Source organism: Pseudorasbora parva, chromosome 5 (assembly GCF_024679245.1).
Source record: "Pseudorasbora parva isolate DD20220531a chromosome 5, ASM2467924v1, whole genome shotgun sequence".
Classification (NCBI taxonomy): domain Eukaryota; kingdom Metazoa; phylum Chordata; class Actinopteri; order Cypriniformes; family Gobionidae; genus Pseudorasbora; species Pseudorasbora parva.
Genome location: NC_090176.1, coordinates 34,986,922 through 35,006,489, shown reverse-complemented (window position 1 = coordinate 35,006,489; position 19,568 = coordinate 34,986,922). Strand labels below are relative to the sequence as shown.

The 19,568-nt window shown below is 36.9% G+C and overlaps 1 protein-coding gene across 2 annotated transcripts in view; it reads left to right on the top strand.

Moving 5' to 3' along the window:
• nalcn (sodium leak channel, non-selective) overlaps positions 1-19,568 on the top strand; it is a 119,020-nt gene that overhangs the window by 26,748 nt on the left and 72,704 nt on the right. For both annotated transcript variants that reach the window (XM_067443994.1, XM_067443995.1), the window contains exons 10-12: positions 2,703-2,845; positions 4,048-4,152; positions 7,404-7,490. In XM_067443994.1, coding sequence (XP_067300095.1) covers positions 2,703-2,845; positions 4,048-4,152; positions 7,404-7,490 — 335 coding nt within the window. The remainder of the gene's footprint in view (positions 1-2,702; positions 2,846-4,047; positions 4,153-7,403; positions 7,491-19,568) is intronic.

Below are 19,568 nucleotides of genomic sequence, written 5' to 3'. Positions count from 1 at the left end.
TGTAATTATTTACAGTAATTAAGAGCAATTATGTTTTTTTTGACAAAGTGTGATTAATTGTAGCATTGTTGACTGAAGCGGTTTGAGTTGCAAACTGTTACATTAACAGATAAATGCCCCCTCTCTCTGCATTTCATTAATGTAATATTTTCTGCAAAGCTTATATTTCAAAGCATTATGAAGGCAGCTTCGGAAATAGACCTGTTTATTTAAGCACCTTGATCTGTACGAAGCAGCGTGCCACATTTTTATCGCTTCCATATGAGATAAATCCACTAGAAAGGTGCATCGAGCAGTGCCACTAATCTCCAAATAGCCATGAAGTGAGGCTTTTCCCTAGAAAAACAGTTGTGGCTTTGAACCGTTGACTTACAGAACATTGAGATTTGTGAAAGGGCCCTTCTTCGTCCTCTTTATAGAGTTCAGTACACAGATAAGACATGTATAAGTCAACCAGAACCGCTCCTGCATCAGTGATCTGTCATCCATTCATCCGTGTTCATAGTGCAGTTTGCAGCCTCAACAACAACTGGCTTATTTTGGCTTCCTAGATTCAGGGAGCCAGAAACATAAAGTAGGATTGGAAAAAGTCCCATATCAGTGTTCATATCTTTTTTTGCAGATCCATTTGGACTGCCAACATTTTCACACATTTTTACCACTATTCTTTCCAAAACTTTTTATCATAGTTTTTTAGGTCACATTTTTACATCAAGTTAATGATTGTATTAATTATTTTAATGTATTTATTTTATTTCAATTAAATCTCAATTTATTTTGTTAGTTTAATTTAAAACTGTAATAACAGAGTTGTAGGAAGACAGTCAAGGCTTTTGGAATATTGTTTATTTTTCATTGAGTCTTGATATCCTTTCTTAGGCCATCCAGTAAGAAATGGGAATAGGTTTTCGTTTGCTAGGCCTCTCTGGACACAATGATTTATCCCTAAGTGATTTTTAATGGAAGTCCTGGTTTGCCAAGTGCAATTCCCTCTAATTCATCCAGGGAAAGACTCTGTTACTGTTTATACTAAAGCATGTACTTTATCTAATGTGAATTACATATTGATTTAACACCGTTTTGTGAAAAAGCCAAGTGAAATATTGCATTTAATCAATATGGGTCCCTGTAAAGGATATGTGTATGGTTGGTGAAGCTAACCTTTGCAGGGCCCTGCCAGTGTCCTTGGCCCATTCTACCCTCAGACTTGGTGGGAAATGGCAGGAAGCAGAACTGAGTGGCATGCTTCCTGCTGGCCTTTGGCAGCCATATCACAGGACGGCATCATGGGTCACCGTGAGTGCAGAGATAACATCATTGAGGGCTTGGAACTAGAGAGCACATCATACATTATGGATATAAAATAAGTCTGTTTATGATGTCATTTCAAAGCTGTGTAAGAAACAGTGTTATTTCTAGTCTCTCCTCATGTGTTTGCAATTTGCATAATGATGCATTTTAAAATGAATGACCAAACTTATCTTTATAAAAGTTCACAATGCTGTTGCAGATTATATAATGTGGATAACATGAAATACATATTTTTTATTATTAATACATCATCCCAATATTTCTGGGGGTTTTTTAACACTTTTTTTTTTTTAGCCGAGCAATGGGTTGTGTGAGCAATATTAGCCTTTAGATTGTGCACGGATCTGCTCTTTGTATTCTAACTGGAAATAGTAGACCATCCGGGTATCTTTGTAATACTCATTTCAATTTACTATGTTTTGGGACACATTAATTATAATTTAAATTTAGGTTAGGATAGAATGTGAATTGGGACTCAGGATTAGTTTGTTTTAGTAATTTTCTTCTTTTCGTCCTTCTGTTATTTTTATTATAAGTTGTCAAAGCAACATTTCTAATTTTTGTATAAGATTTATTAAGTTTATGTTGTTCATCTAATGTATCTATTTTATTTTTGTCTTTATTTCAATGATTACACATTTAAAGAGCAACTATTTATGACACCATCACATTTTATTTTGAAGTTTGATTAGCAAAGGATAAATATTTGATCAGAAACATTTACTATACAGTACTTCAGAAAAAGGAGGTAATTCCTGGAGAGCACTGTCCACGTTGACATTCCAAGAAAAAAATGCTTTGTGCCATGATTGTGCCATAATGCATTCATCCATATTATTTTTTTATTATATAGAAAAGGCTCTGCTAAACTTCTCCTTTTGTGTAAAAATGGTTTGGAACAGTGGGAGGGTGGCTAAAAAACATAATTAATACTGTAAATAACAACAGACTATTCATAGTTCCTGGAGGATTTGCCCTCTTTCCTCTCATCTTTTATGAAATCACACTTGTATGATCAAAAAGACATGATACATAATCATTAGCAAAAAGACATAATACAGCATAGCCATGAATGCAGTCTGTCGTTGAGTGTGTAGTTCTTTGTAGCGGAGTTCCTTTGATATACTGTTACACTCCGGCACAACATGGAACCAAAGTGTACTTTTGAAGTGCGGATAACCATCTCATTCAGCTGTTTGGAGACAGGAACACATAGCTGGGTAATAGGAAGCACCTGACTAGGTTCACTAATGCCAAGACTGTGTTTATGTCTGAATTTTTGTGTCTCAGTGCCCAGTCAGACCACTCTGGGACTTCTCAAACATGAGCTTCTCCCCCTCTTCTGACTCTCATGTCCCTATCATGACCCTTCTTGTCATCTCCTCTTGCAGGCACCAGTATATTCACCGTATATGAGGCCGCGTCTCAGGAGGGATGGGTCTTCATCATGTATCGAGCCATCGACAGCTTCCCACGCTGGCGCTCATATTTCTACTTCATCACACTCATCTTCTTCCTCGCATGGCTGGTCAAGGTGGAAAAAGCCTTTTCTTCTCACACCAGCGATCTGCAAAAACTTAGTCATAATCTGCACAAGGATTCTTTATCATTTCTATTCATATAAAAGTCAGGGTTATTCAGGCTCTCTAATGCATAGAGGTGGACAGTAGTGAAGTATTTTTAAGTCTGTACCTTATCAAAATGTGTTTCTTTGTAAAATTTTTACATCAATACATTACAAACCATAATGTTGGTACTTTTTATTGTACTGCATTTCATAAATAAAAGGATGAATTACTTTGAATTACTTTTACTTGAGTAAAAGTAAGAATGTATTAACATATTGCGTAATATATAAAATATTATATATATATATATATATATAATATTGTATAACATGATTTCTAACATAATTAAGTACTGAATGTTTTTCAAAGTGATATTTAGAGCAGTAAAAAGTACAACATAATGCTTTGGAATATTGTGAAGTAAAGGTTTTCCAAAGAAACACTGATAACGTACAGACTCTTGAAAATCGGGCTTAAGCTGAGTAAAAATTATTCACTACTGTCCGCCTCTGCTTATGCATTTATTTGATCAGAAACAAAGTAAAACTGTAATAACATAATCCATATTATTATAAATATTACAATAACTGTTTTTTACTTTGATATATTTTAAATGTATTTCTTCAGTCTCCAGTGTCACATGATCCTTAAGAAATCATTCTAATCTGCTTATTTTAAACATTTCTTATTATTATCAGTGTTGAAAACTGTTTTTTTGCTGATTTTTTTTTTCCAGGAATCTTTGATGAATCGAATGTTTAAATTGATTTGTAACAAATTGATCTTTTGTAAAATTAATAAATGTATTTACTGGCATTTTTGCTGAATAAAAGTATTACTTCTTTACAAAGACAAAGTCTTACCCCAAAATGTTTAAAGGTGGTGTGGACCTCAGGGGAAAAATGATAAGTAATATTCCAGGCTCACTGCAAGTTAAGGTCTGCTAAAAGAATCTGTGGCTATCAATTACTAAATAAGGCGTATATATGACGCATATAGCACTTTAATTTGTAGTGAGGTTTGAATTCAAAGGCAACAGTTCTGACATGTTAGATATGAAATATATATTATATCATTAACACAGATCTGTTCAGATGTTTCCCTTTTAATAAAATCATCATTAATGGTCGTTCATTTATGTTTTACATTTTTTTGCTTGTGTTCCCAGAATGTGTTCATCGCTGTGATTATAGAAACTTTTGCTGAGATCAGAGTGCAGTTCCAGCAAATGTGGGGGTCCCGAAGCAGCACCACATCAACAGCTACTACACAGGTACAATAAATGCAAACACACTTGCGCATATCTTCACAAAAAGCCAGCTTTTGTGTATGATTAATTTTCCACATTTGCTTATATATATATATGTGTAGACAGACAGAGAGAGAGAGAGAGAGAGAGAGAGAGAGAGAGAGAGAGAGAGAGAGAGAGAGAGAGAGAAATGGGCTGATATAATTAGACCAACCAAAGCAAAAAAAAAAACGAAACCAGCATTTATGATTATTAAGCACACACCAACACAGACATCTGAAGGAATTCTTCCCATAATTCCCTGGAGGCTCTGAGTCTGGCTTCCCTGGCCTTCAGCAGGCAGGATACACCCAACAGCAAGCTGTTTTTTAAATAAATTTGGCTGTTTGTCAGGTAGGGGCCCCGGACGGCACAGAGAAATCTGATTGGGCAGCTGGCAGACTCCAGGGTGAGTCATAGAGGAACGTGGCAGAAAGCGAAGCAGGCTGAAAGAGAGGAAAAGACAGAGAATGTGTCATTCAGCTTGGATTTGATGTGACTGATCAACTGAAAGGATAGAGAGAATCAATTAACCCTAAATACTCTTGCTTTCCTGCCTGCAAAGCTCTCCTGTGGGGAAACCTGTCTAGTTGATTTTATACAACCATCGCCTACCTAATGTTTGGTGAGAAATTCACACTAACTAAGCTAATGGTGCAAATGCACAGAAAATCTGGAGTGGGGGCGGGGTGTGAAAAGTTGTGTGTGTAATTGTGTGAACTGAGGCATAGTGTCTTCCTGACTGAGCCAGTCACAGTGCCAGAGCCAGTCCTGGAGCAGAGCCTTAGAGGTTGGCATGAGTGGAGCTGGCAGCTTTTTTTTGGCAGGACAGGAATGACCTGACCACTGTTATTCAAGTCTTATGGTTGTAGATGTGTGCTCTGGAAAAAGAATGGTTATAGCACACAACATTTATTCCTGCACTGCTTTAGTGGAGTAAATATCATAAAATAAATCTGATGCATATGTCACCTCAAAATGAAACTAAAGAAAATAACAAATCATTAAGAAAACTGAGGACCCTTGAAATGATTGTTACTACCGTATATTCCATAACAAATCTATTCTTGTTACTGGAATGCATGAATGAAAATTGCCTTATTTGTCACACTACTGTTCAAAAGTTTGGGATGAGCAAGTTTTTTTCCTAAAATCTCTAAAGTAAAAACAGTAATATTGTTATCAGTGTTGAAAATGTTTTGCTGCTTAATATTTTTGTGGAAACCATAATACACTTTTATTTTAGGATTATTTGATGAATATAAAGTTCAAAAGAACAGCATTTTTGTACAAAGTCTTTACTGTCATTTTCAATCAATTTAATGCATCCATGCTGAATAATAATAAACCTAAACTTTACATTTACTTTACACTATAACAAAGAATACCATACTATAAAGTCAAGGGATGGCCACAGGTTTTAAGATGGAATACAGTTCTGTTGCAAATCTACAGTAAAACCTTTCAAAAGCAATAAGGCAAATGTCATTCTGAGGGACACAAAGTTGAATTGTCTTCAGTAAAAAATAGTTTTCCAAACCCATTTCCATTTACAAAACTTTGAATCGATTCCTTATCTATAATGTCTGCAGAAAAAACAGTATAATGCCGCTCTTGGTCTAGGTTAGGCTATTTTGGGGGGCTAAAACCTCAAAGGGAGAAATAACTTAGGAATGTGTGTGAGAAACTTGGTTGGCTATTTCCTGTCATGAAATATTGGACAGAAATATCAGCTTAAATTTAAAGAGTCTGATACTATTGTGAAAGTTAATTCTTTTTTATCCATTTGTCATACAAAAAGCAGTTTATACAAACTATTTATTTACATTGGTTCTAGTAACATTTGTATACAGTTTTGGACACATGTTCATTAAAGCAGGTCACAATGTTATTGTGACCTCATAAATATGTAAATAAGAACCTAGAGCAAATAATAACCTAGAGATTATGTAAAGTAAATGTAAAGCGAGAAATTGCTAACCCTGACTACCCAGAATGTAAAAAATGACCCTGAGTTAACAAATTCAAGTGTTGTGACCTTGAAAATAAATAGGCTTTGTGTGTCTTCATTTTAATTAATTACGCTAAAATGCCTCATTGAAGAAAAATCTCTTAGGGTACACAAAACCTTGGTTTTATTGAGTGTTTGACAATACAACTTGGAATGATGCCTTTAATTTGAAAGAGATAAAAAAAAAGAATAAGGTTCTCCTGGGGCCTGATGATACTCTTTGGCAAGATTTGCACCATCCCTTTTGTGACTGTCTTATAAAAATAATATAATTCAATAAGACCCCTTTAGAAGATTACCACATGAATGGCAAAGTTATAATTACAAGACTATGAGGGGAAACTTTTTAAAATATCTATTTATGTAGGTAACCTTTTTAATCTGTCAGAGCTGAAGGGGCATTGCGAGCTTAATGACTGTCATTTCTCTTGGGTTTAATTGGTTATCTATTCTTCTGAACTGATAAAAGACAGACATAAGTGGAACAGCAGCAGTGCACATTAGGAACAGCCATAAGCAGATTTTCGTTGGGGATGCGAACAATGGGAGGGGGCACTAAATTTGTAAAATTTAAGGCAACATTTAATGTGGCATCTCATCCCACACCTTTTGTGCTATGGACATTGATAATATATCAAATTATGTGGTTTGTTGAGGTGCGGTGGGCTATTCGTTTTATAAACAGTTTGTTTCATTTGATTTTAAAATGGCAGATGATAAAAAGGCTTCAAGTACAGAGCTATCTAGTAGTTCTGGACTGTGTACATATGGATACGAGGAGCCTCTGTTGTTTGCCAGATTCAAGGTGCCTGCTATAGCATCACCTCCCTCCTCTAGTCCCTGCTGTCTCCGCTGCTGTCTCCTCGTATCTGTCATGGTGAAGTCATGGTGCATTTAGATTCTGAAATGTGAATAGATGCTCGCTGGATCATGAAGTCAATTTCTTGTGACCTTGCCCATGTTTATAAATTGGTTGTGAAGTTGATTTAGAATTATAATATAATTGCCAATTGTTTTTGAAGCCAACTATTTTGCTTTCCCCCCCACCTAATTTATTTGCTATACTTGTGTTATCAAATATGCAATTTGATGGCATTTAGAATAATTGTTTAACTTAACTTTGCATGTTAACTGACAAACCGCCAGTCCATTCACACTTGTTAAAAATGTTCCCTCCTTTTCTCCTTCATTCTTTCCCTCTCTCTCTATCTACTACTGGTGGCAGATGTTTCACGAGGACTCGTCTGGAGGGTGGCAGCTCGTGGCGGTGGACGTGAATAAACCACATGGCCAGGCGCCTGCTTGCCTCCAGGTACCAGACATGCGATTTAATGGCACTAACGCCCCCGACCGTCAACACGCCCTCAGTATTGCCTGACTGCCACATCTAATGCCACACTGCTCTGTGGGAGTGCAAGAAATGTGCTGCAGGCGGCCCGAACGCAATAGCCACATTTAGATTTCACTCAGACTAGCTGGTATGAATTTGACAGAGAATGAATAGACTGAATGGAATGAACAGAGCAAAGTTTGCTTTCCCCCATTTTGTGAGCCCAATTTAGCTAATGCACAATATATACATTAGTATGCTTTCTATAGAACTGACATACCCACACACTCAGATAATATACTTAATTTCTTTGCGTAAGAACAAGAGTTTCTTATTATACTTTAAATTAGTGAGTATTAATTTTGAAGTCAACATGAAATCAATACTGACCCCATTTACTTTCAATTGACCATGTTGCTTGTCTTAAGGTGTTGTTATACTCACAGGAATGTTTTTTTTTTTCTTCGTTCTTCGTTTTGCAGTTACACAAAGTTCGAAATATGTGAGCAGCGATATTTTTCTAACAAACATCTGACGCCACCCACACTGCTGAGAGCGGCATTTAGATGAATATGTAAATGTGATCTGGTTGCTTTCACAAAATAAACACAACAAAATTGAGAAAACTGCAAGCATTTTAATAACGCATAAGAACATCTTATGAACATCTTATCACTGAACATCTTAAAGAAAAACATCTTATCATTGTAACATACGGCACTCCAGTATAGTCACATCACATTTATGTCACTTTATACAATAGATTGCTTAAAATCAAGCAGCTTTACTGTATTTAATGCTTCACACTATTCAAGTTAAGATTCAACAGTGTAATCCTGGTGAAAACCTTGCATTTTGTTCTCACATGGCTTTTCAGTTTTGCCCATGGTAGAGAGCATTTGAAAAATATTAAGTGCAAAAAAAGAGGGAAAATAAAGACCAAAGACTGGCATTTAATGACATTTCTGGGGCCAGGTTTCCATGAGGTGATCCCATCAGGTAAAGAAAGGCTTTTGTATTTCCTCAGAGAGGGGCAAAGGTTACAGGGGGTGGGATAGGGTGAACGAGAGAGAGAACTCAGCAAGTGGGTGGAGGTGTAGTTCATCATAGACTTCAATCACAATGGCTTTCAGCAAAATAATGTGAACTATTATTGAAGAGTCGTGCCACAAATGGCAGACAAATGAACACTAACCTAGACTGAAATGCATTTTTCCCCTTACTACTTGTGAAATGGTGTTGTAATAAAAAGGTAGGCCAGTGTTTATACAGCTACAAAAATATATGGAATAGTTACACTGTTTGCCTTAAAGTGCACTTCAGTTTTGAACAGATTGAGTGAATCTTAAAAAGAAATGTCTATTTCACTCCAAAATCAGACTAAAAAAGAGAGAAAGACAATTATATTTTTCTTAAATAAAATTAAGCGAATTGTTTTTTTATTTTCATGAGAAATATGTCCCCTTCTAATTCTAATTATATATTTATAATAATTATATATCCCCATTCTAAATATTATGCAAAATTATAATTACCGATTCTGTAATGCCAAAAAAGAAAATAAATTACGCATTGCCTATCTTAAATTAAGTTGATTTCAACACAAAATATTTTTTGTAAAAATGAATGAAAAATAATAAAATCACAGCAAAAACATTATCAACTGTCATTATGTGCATTCAGTCTTGATGTCAGAACTCAGCAGTGTAGACTAGCATCTGTATGTTTCTGTTGTAGACAGACACTATGTACTTCTTTCTAAGTACATATTTCAACTGGAAGCAGTGGCTCTGTATTTGGTTGTGTTTCATTATATGGTTAAGGTTAATGGAGTCTGCTTGAGCTCTTCTCCAAAGGCCACCTTCATGTTAATTGAGCATTTGCATTCCCTTATGTTATAATTTCACTACTATTCACATCTATTCTAATGGATTCTTTAAGCAAGTTTCTCAAGTAAAATATTTCTTGCCTAGTGTTGCTTTTATGGCAACATTTTTTTATTAGTTTAAATTTAGACTTTAGATATGAATCTCTAATAATAATAATAAATGTTTCATTGTAGTTTAAATCCTGACCTTAACAATAGAGGGTTTGCGATTTGACTTTAATAGCATAAAAATGACTGCATAAAAAATGCTTTATATATTTTCTATATTCTTTAAAGACCTTAACAGCTTGGTAATGTAATTTTCTGTTGAACTTTTATATCAGAACATAGTAAATGTATTGTGATTTGTGATGTATCTGATTAATCTGATCTGAACACAGAAAGAATGTATCTGTTGACATGGTATAATGTCGTGCCTGTTCAAAACAGCCTGTTTTTTACACCGTACAGTTAGTATTTGTTAATGATTAAAATTTTAGATGTTAGATAAGAGTTTGACTTACTAGTTTGGACACAGATCATTTCTATTATATGGACAAAAACTATTGAAAATATGTTATTTTGTGTTCCACAAAACACTAAGTCAAAGAAAGACAGGCAAAAAGTTTTGGAAAGACACGGTGAGTGAGTAAATAACAGAACTTTATTTTAAGGTGTCCTTATTACCAGGGGTGGAATGTAACAAAGTACAAATACTTTGTTACTTTACTTAAAGGTGCCCTAGAATGATTTGAAACAATATGTTAAATTGTTCTCTGATATCTACATATAGGGTATGTGGCTTATTTAAGGGCAAAAATTGTCCAGATACAGTTTTACAGGTCCATTTACAACCCTATAAATTGTCCCTAGGATGTAATGCTCTGTTTTTGCCTTATTTGGAAGAGTCATGAATATTAATGTTGAGCTCTGCTCTGATTGGCTTATTTCAGCAGCTCAAAGCTCACAAGCAGTTCAGCTGTTCAGCTCGTGAGTCCTGACCGTCCTGACAGAACACAGACAGACTAAATGACATTTTAAGCAAAACATCTCAAATGGAGTTTGATAAAATGCAGCTTACTTGTTTATTTGTGTTTTCAGATCATCCGCGCGCGAGAAAGAGCTCTCGTTCGTGCGGTTGCCAGATTTCAGTAATTAAATCCACTTTGCCACTTTCTTCAGTTTAAGACGCTGAGCGAAGCTTGCTTGAAAAGGTCCGAACAAACGAACGATTTTGAGTTAAATGGTTGAGGTATCCAAATATAAACATCAACTATGACTGTTGACATTTTTTATCTGTGGGAAGGGTAGAAAAGTATCCTGCACAGCCTGGAACATGAAGTGTGTCCATGCGAGCAGCTTGTTTTGATGATTCGCTCCCATTTCTGCCTGACAATGCACGTTTGGACAGATGCAAATGTTGGGGGCGTGCATATAAATGATCCCCAATGCTTGTGTCACTGTTGAGTTTATGTTGAGAAGCACTTTTTTTCCGTTGTGTTATGTTTTCACAAGATTTACATAAGAAGTAGGAGGCAATGATGTTTGAGACTCACAGTATGTGATGTTCATGTACTGAAATCTTATTATTTCACCATGGCATGACCTTTAAGTACATTTTGTATCTGTACTTTACTTAAGTAGAATCAATAGTGCATACTTTTGACTTTTACTTTGTAACATTTTGGAGCAAATATTTTACTTTCTACTCCACTACATTTCTACAAAGTTCTGTTACGTTTTCTGATCAGTTTCAGGGCTCGAGATTAAGGATTGTCCGGATAATTAATGGCTAATAATATATAATGTATAAAGAACTAACAGTAACGATGAGGTTGCGCTGTTGAGGCTCTCGCAACCTCTCTGGGAGAAATCAAAACAAATCAGCCCCGCTCACACAAAGAAACTCAGTTACATAGTGCAGTAGAAATTCAAAATGTGAAGTTTTTATATTTTATAACTTATAATACAGTTAAAAAACATCACATGACACGACCAAGGGTGTTGTTTCCCTGAATACCATCACGATTGAAATGTGACAATGATTTCATATGACAGTTCCATAAACAATGAATTAACATTAGCCACTTACAGTTTAGATGCAATATTGACTGGTTTTGTTCTATTTTAGCAGCGAAAATATTTCCAAGATTAGATATTATTTCCACATCAGAATCATAACGCATCTCACAACAGCAGTGTGTTACTGAATGATTTGGCGTTTTGAATGAATCGGTTGACTCAAAGTTTCAATGACCTATTCATAAATGAAGTAATGAACAAATCAGCCATTTGAACGAATCTAACATTTCTTATTTGTTTTATATATATATATATATATATATATATATATATACTCATAACAGTATTTATTTGTCAGTTGTCATTTTTCAGTGTAAATTAATTAATTTGATTGGTAACAACCCTATGTGTCTTATTCTAATTTAATTTATTGATCAAATTTAAGAATATAAAAGGAATGCTGAAGCATAGCTCATATTTAATAAGATTTTTAATAAAGATTAAATAAAAATCCTTTATAAAAGGTAAAAATATATATCATAAATAAGAAGATTTAAATACATCAAAGCTGATGAGAGTGTTGCTTCAGAATAATGATATTTAACCAAGTAGATCACCCTCATAGATAACCAGAATTGTAAGTCAGAATATAAACTGGGCAACAGTACAATTACATTAACTAACATCACATACTGTTTTCTGTGGGCACATACTCATGTGCTTCACATACTCCCGGTGGGCCGACTCACTTTGGGGCCGGTAGTGTTTTTAATTTTATTTTTATTTTTTACCACTGACAACATGCAGCGACAGCGGCCCATTGGTTTGTCTTCTGAATTGACAAGCCGAATCGAGAGAGACCTCCCCTCCATATCAGGTGCTTTTTTCTATTTATTTATTTATTTAGTATTTGAGCGCATGGAACTGCAAAGGTGAATATCTGCATAATGCAGCCGCTGACGAACGCACGCTGCATTTAAATGCTGCTCTATACGGCACTTTGACTCCGAATTTTGTTTTATACAATCGTATGATATGGAAACATTACAGGTTCTGTGTTGAATCAGCTGAAAACAGCCATGAGCACGTATTCATGGCGAGGTAAAGTGGAAAACGGCAATACACACAAACTTTAGCAGAACCACAATTTACATTGCAGCTAACATTGAAGAAATATGGTGTTTTGGAAGAAACATTTTTTAAAAATGTTGCTATAATACTTAAATTAATATTGCCGAATATAAATAACTTTTATAGAGGCTGTTTTCATATTTTCTACAGGTGTTTACATTTTGTTTTACTTACAAATATAATAGTTTATTATATATGTTTTATATAGTTTTAGAATGTTCATTATATAGCCATATAATGAGGTGCAAGGTTTTTACAGTCTATGTTTTTTACTGTGTTACTACCATGATCTTACATTTAAATGAAACTGGCCTACAGTTAAACTATATTCTATAAAACAGTTTTAAGGACAAAGCTTTTTTTTCCTCTTTAAAAGTTTTAACTTTTTTTTTAATAGATTTAATGAAATTGAATAGCCTAATGAAAGATAGATATCAGTGTCTTACTTAAATGATGTGTTAACTCTTGAAAAATATGATTTTTCAACCCAAAAATGTGATCATTTACTCACCCTAATGTCATTCCAAACCTAAATGAATTTATTTCTGTGTAGCATTAAATAAAATAATTTGAGTCTGTTTTTTGTTCATACAATATTCAAATGGTAGCCTAACCAAAATGGCTTGGTTGCCAACATTCTTCAGAACATCTTCTTTTGTGTTTCACAGAAGTCATACAGGTTTGGAATGACACGAGAGTGAGTAAATGATGACAGCATTTAAAAGAAGTAAATTTACTTTACTCCATCTTAGCTCAAAATCCTAAATCACATCAGTGCTTTACTGCCAAGGGCATTTCTGTGTGACAAAAAAAAACAATATTAAGTTTATCTGCATTTGCAGCAAATTCGATAATATCTATCATTATTTGCCCTTGTCCTAGTTTTATTTATTTACTCCAATTGAAGGCCCCAACCCCAGCAAAAACATTCACAGGGAACTCATGGGCCGGATCTGCTGGGTATGCCAGAGCCGAATTTTAGCCCCAGTCCAGCCCTGGTACTTACTATAGGGTTAGGATTAGGTTTTGGTTTAGAATTAGCTGCATGTAATTATGCGTAATTTATATAATTACATAAATTATTACTACATTTAACATGTAACAAGCATTATTACTACATTTAACATGTTACAAGCACACTAAAATAAAGTGCTAGCCAGAATTTTTATTTTTGGTTGAATTTTCCTTTTAATGTGACAGCAAAATGTAGTTGAAGGTTGGCCACATTAACATCTTGGACTAAATTTAGATTAAGCTAAACACAGTTTAGTCATTTTGATTTACAATACAGTTCAATGAAGAGCAGTTCCCTGATCGTTCAGTATTTTTCCCGCTTGGCCGCTCTGTGTTTTAAACCCTGGATGTCGTGATTGATAACCCTGTTAAACTGAAGGTGCCATCCATAAAGGAAACACCTTGGCCCCACTCCCACACCAAAGTTATTTATATAAAGGAAACCCTCCATTACCCCAACTCTGACCTCACAACATGTATTTCTCCCAAGGGACCTATTTCTCCCAGCCTTCAGTGTGCCTAATCAACAACCGCAACCATGATGCTCAAGACCTAGCCAGTCTGCATCCCTAACCTGGTCTTGAATGGTGGCTGGAGAATTCTGGAGGACAGTCAGTTTTAATTAACCAGCAGGTCCCAGACAGAGAATGAATCACCTCACTGCAGTAATAACTTCGATAAGCAGTGGGATTTGAACACTGCAGGTCTCCAAGCAGCTATTTTTGTTCCTGTTTTCTAATTAAACAATGGAGCGAAAATGTCGGGGTATGCCTATGGAGTTCACAAAAAGTGCTTTTGTAGCACTCAGTTTGCTGATGATTTAAATTTGGTGTGTTAGATATACATTACTATAAGATGCTTCATTGGTCTTTGCTGATGCTTGTTGATAGACAGAAGAACTCTCAAACAGAAGTCAGTGTCAGTTTTTTTTTTTTTTTGTAAGAATAACCTGCATCTACTTAATCTTTCTGTTCTTTGTTCGCCTCCATTTAATTGTAATACATAAAAGCTGGATTTTTGACATAAATTAATATTAACTGATTTTTAATTTAAAAATCTTTATAAGATGTTTAGCAGAATGTTAATGCTGCTTGCTCTCTGTCTGCCAGTCATATTCAACATTATGTTGAAGACCATTTGCCTCACAAAGAGCATTTCTATAACCTAAACGAGCTTGAAAACTAGAGGAGATCTCTTGCTGAAGAGAAAGCGCATTCAGCGCATTATGCAGGTCTGCTGAGGGGCAGATCAACAAATCTGGTTAACAGACTGATAACCCAAAGTTTGTGTGTTCAATTCTTTATATTGGAAGGAAATTGCCCTTAAACAAGGATCCTAACCCCCAATCACTCTGCCCCCTGCTGCAGGTATCCATGGTTTGCATTGTTTGTGGCCTTCACATGTCACTTCCACTCTTACTTCTGGCGGAGAGCCGGGCAGCGAATCTTCAGTTTAATTTAAAAGTTTATTTCTGTTCCGTCTACCCACTTTTTCAATAGTGGTTTCTTTAGTCTCTGGGCCATATCGGGTGTGCTTTAACAGTGAGCGATGTGTTGCTTCTTCACTCCCACCCCACTTTTTTTTTCACCACAGAGAGGGAGTTCGCCTGTAAAGGATGCGTTGATTCTTCACACCCCCATAACCATTCCCTTGTGGGAACCACAGACTTGGTCACGCCACACTTGCTGAATCTACTTTGGGATATGCCAGGGTTAGGCCCCAGTGTTCCTCACTGGCCTCCATGGGTACATCGGTTGTCCCTTTGATGCTGCTTGTGCAGAGCTCGGGAGCCTGCAAGTGCTTTTCAGCCGGTCTTGTTGGCATATTAAGATTTTAAGACTCAGCTATCAAATTCAGTTCGCCAGGCATACCCCGAGGTTCAGTGGCATCTGGTTTACCATGGCAAATATTCCCCTGTTCTGCATGCAGAAATTCTGGTCCTGCTTGTGAAGGACACAATAGAGTGTATCCCTCCAGCCGAGATGAAGTCAGAGTTTTACAGTTTATTTTTTACCCATGATTAATTGTACCCAAGAAAGGTGGTGAGTTACAGCCGATCTTGGATCTGTGATTCTTGAACTGGACCCTTCACAAGCTCCTGTTCAAGATGCCTCAACATTGGTTTGCAGCAAACCATCACACCAATCTGCTGCCAAACTTTCAGCCCTTGGTCAGACCTTTCCTTTCTAAAGGCTGGAAATACCCCTAGAACAAGTGTCCAGGCAGAACGGGCTAGGGCGCTGTGTCCAGGCAGAACGGGCTAGGGCGCTGTGTCCAATGGGCATGCAGCTTAGGGCTTCTAGACGGGACCTTGACTGCAGTGGCATACCAATTGCCTAGAGTTGCTGGCAGTGCTACTCGCCCTGCGCCGGTTACGATATAAGCATACCCTGACCTGCCGGTTGATGTACGCAACCATTGCAGTTTTGTCTGTGCGGTCCAACACGTTTGCCCCGCATGGACAACACTGCGATGATTGCGTACATCAATTGGCAGGGCAGGCTTTGCTCACATTGCGTGTGCCCAACTCTCTCGCCATCTGCTCTGGAGTAGTGTTGTCAAAAGTACCAAAATATGTGCATGCACAGACAATGCAGGGTCAGGGAGGATAAGGAGCAGGTATTGATGTTGCACCTTACTGGCCCAATCGGACATGGTTTTCAGACCTGATGTTGCTTGCTACAGCCCCTTACCTGGTGGATTTCCCTGGTGGATTTACCTTCTTTCTCAGGGACAGGGCTTGGATGGGATGTGGAGAACTTAAGTGGCCTACCACTGGCAGTGGTAGACATTATCTCTCAAGCCAGAGCTCCCTCTACTAGGCAAGCTTATGCTTTGAAGTGAAGTCAGTTAGCTGAATAGTGTTCTGAGTGGAAGACTCCTGGAAATGCCCAATCAGCTCTGTGCTTTTCTTCATGCAAGAGAGGTTGGATTGAAGGCTGTCCCCTTTGAAGGTATATATTGTTAAATCCTCCCAGGCCACATCTCATCCCTTCTTGAATCTCTTTCTGGTCTGAAAAGAGCTCCCTTTGAGATGCTGAGAATCAGTCAAGAGGGTGGGGGACCTGCAGGCTTGTGCCTTGAATTCAGGCCAACCTGAAGCACACTGTGCAATTCACTCCCTGCGTGTTTACGTGAACTGCCCAATGGATAGTGGATACCAGCTCCAAGGCATGCCGGGCCCCTTCAGAGTGAGGGCTCACTCCACTCTGAGTGTTGCCTCCTCCTGATAAATAAATTGGGTATAGAGGACCGAAGCACTCTTTCAATGAAGTAACATACAAGAGGAACAGCAGCTGTAACCATCTCCATTATAAGCCTTATCCCTTCCATCCGGTTTGAATGGAGTATTATTATTATTGGGCTTATGTGGGGTGCTGGTTAGGTTATGACTGTATAAGGGCTGTTGCCAAAAGGGCACATCAGCATTTGCGTCTCCAACCTTCGTATTACAGTTCAGGGGCTTATGTCTTTGACATAAAATCGAACATGACTGACAGATAGGGAACATTTTGGTTACTGATGTAACCCTTGTACCCTGATGTAGGGAACAGAGAGGTTATGTCTTTCCTGCCAAATCGGTTCTTCTGCATAAACCTGAAAGTGTGGATGTGTGCCGCCATCGTGTATACCTGTATGCACAGGGAGTGGCTTGGCATGCAAATTCCACTCGCCAATTCCATTGACTGTTTTTCTACAAATCAGAAGTGATTGGGGCTCCAAAGTGAGACCCCATCAGTCAGTCTTTGACATAATGTCTCTGTTCTCTCCATAAAGGAACAAGTCTTACATTAGTAACCAAGATTTTTTCATTCCATGAAAATGTATGTAAAAGAGCAACCTGAGAGTGGTGCAAATGACTTGTGTGCTATATTGAAATTCTGAAGACAAACACAAAAAGTTGTTTATTTTCCATGCATTGGAAATAAAGTTTTCAAACTTCAACAAAAAATTACAAGTTCATGAACAGTTATTCATACTGCTATGTGGACAAAACAGTACAGAAAAAATACATTTACATTACATTTACATTTAATCATTTAGCAGACGCTTTTATCCAAAGCGACTTACAAAAAAGGGGAGAGCAATAGAAGCAACGAAACAAACAAGGCCAACTAAGAAGTCTCAATTAATTAGCACAGTACACAACAAAAACTCACGTACGCAAAATACAGAACACTGGATTTTGATAGCCATGATAATCATGTAAATAAATAAAATGAATTTATATGCTTCTTCTCTGATGAATCGTTCAAGGACAGCTAAAGTGGATGTCAAGTTTTCAGTGAATAACAACTTAAATTTCTCATGCAAATATATTTTGACTTCAGAAGGAAATGCTTTGGCATAATTTATTGCATGTAAATCAGTGACCAGCATAGTCTTCAGACTTTCTTTTTTATGTATTTCACAGAAAAAAAAGAAATCCATATGAATTTAGAATGATGTTGTGAGTAAAAATGACAATTTTGGAGAGAACTATTCCTTTAAGAATCAGTAAATGTTTGGTCAAATGGCGCTGACGTGCACTGAATGATAAAGAAATGTTCTTCCCTTTGAGTTGTTGCTGTCTTTGATTTTGGCACAGAACTGATGGAGCATGACAGGCACCTTACTGTAAAGAACACTAATTGCATGTCAGCTGACAGGTGTAAAGCCTGAAGTTTCAAGCATACAAGGAGGAGCAGTAACAAGATGCTCTGAATGTCTGTTTGCAGGAAGATTTGGAGCATACAAATTGGGCTGCATCAAATGCAATGAAATAGAGAGAGGGAGAGAGGTGCATCCCGCCCTCACAAAGGTTGCCATTTAATTGATTGCGACAGCTCTGCTAGGTATTCATGTGGCACCAGCAACATCAGAAGAAGTAGGCCACCACACCTTCAGTGCATTGACAGTGCTGTTTTTATGTTCTCCACTCAAGAGAAATAGGCATCACATCACAGTCGAAACTTGAATTAGACAATGGATGAATTGCACAAGCAAGCTCTCAAACCCTGCTATAAAAGCATGTCTTTCAGAAAGCCTGGAACATTTTTGGGTGAAGTCAAGAGCCCTGAGGAAATGGATTCACCTGTTAGTCCCCCTTCAGTCGAAAGACCCGAGGGAAAACCAACATAGAGAAGCTGAAAATGTCAAACTGCTTTGTCATGTCACATATTAGTCATAGAGGCTGCACAGTGAATTCTGAGCTGTGATCCCAGACCAGAGCAGCAGACAAACCAGACTGCCACTGTCCTTCTCTTATTTTTCTTCTTTGAGATGAAGTGTAGGACACTAGGGACATTTCCTGGGGCTCTACAAGTCATGTATGACTACAGACTTTCCATTTACAGATTTGACAGAAAATTGTAAATTCATTAGCAGTTTGAAAGTGTTTAGTTTGAATCTGTAAAATTAAAATTATATTTGTGTATAAAAACAGCATCTGCTACATGCTGTTGTTTGCTATTTTTACTCAGTATTGGGACATGCTTTGAAACACCTCTACTATTCAAAAGTTTGGGTTCGGTAAGGTTGTTTTTATTTTATTTTTTTAAGAAATTGATACTTTTATTTAGCAAGGATGCATTCAATTGACAGGAAATACTTTTGCATAGTTTACAAAATTGCAGTTTTTTTAAACTTTCTATTCAAAGTTTCCTGGATGAAAAGTATCATGGTTTCCACAAAAATATTAAGCAGCACTACTGTTTTCAGCATTGATTACAAGAAGAAATATTTGTTGAGCACCAAATCAGCATATAAGTATGATATCTTATATATCCAAAACTCCATCAGGTGGCATAATGGAGAAGAATAAACCTTGGGAGAAACCAGGCTCAGTTAGGGTGCCAGTTTTCCTGTGGCCTATTAACAAAGAGTGTTTGATTATTATTCTGGTAACCTTAAAGCAGAGTCCTGCAACGGGTCGGGTACCCACGGGTATCCACGGGTACCCGCATAAAAGTGGCTAAAACGGGTGGATTGTGACATTTATAAAATTGACGGGCGGGGATGCGGGCGGATAATTAACTCTGTGCGGG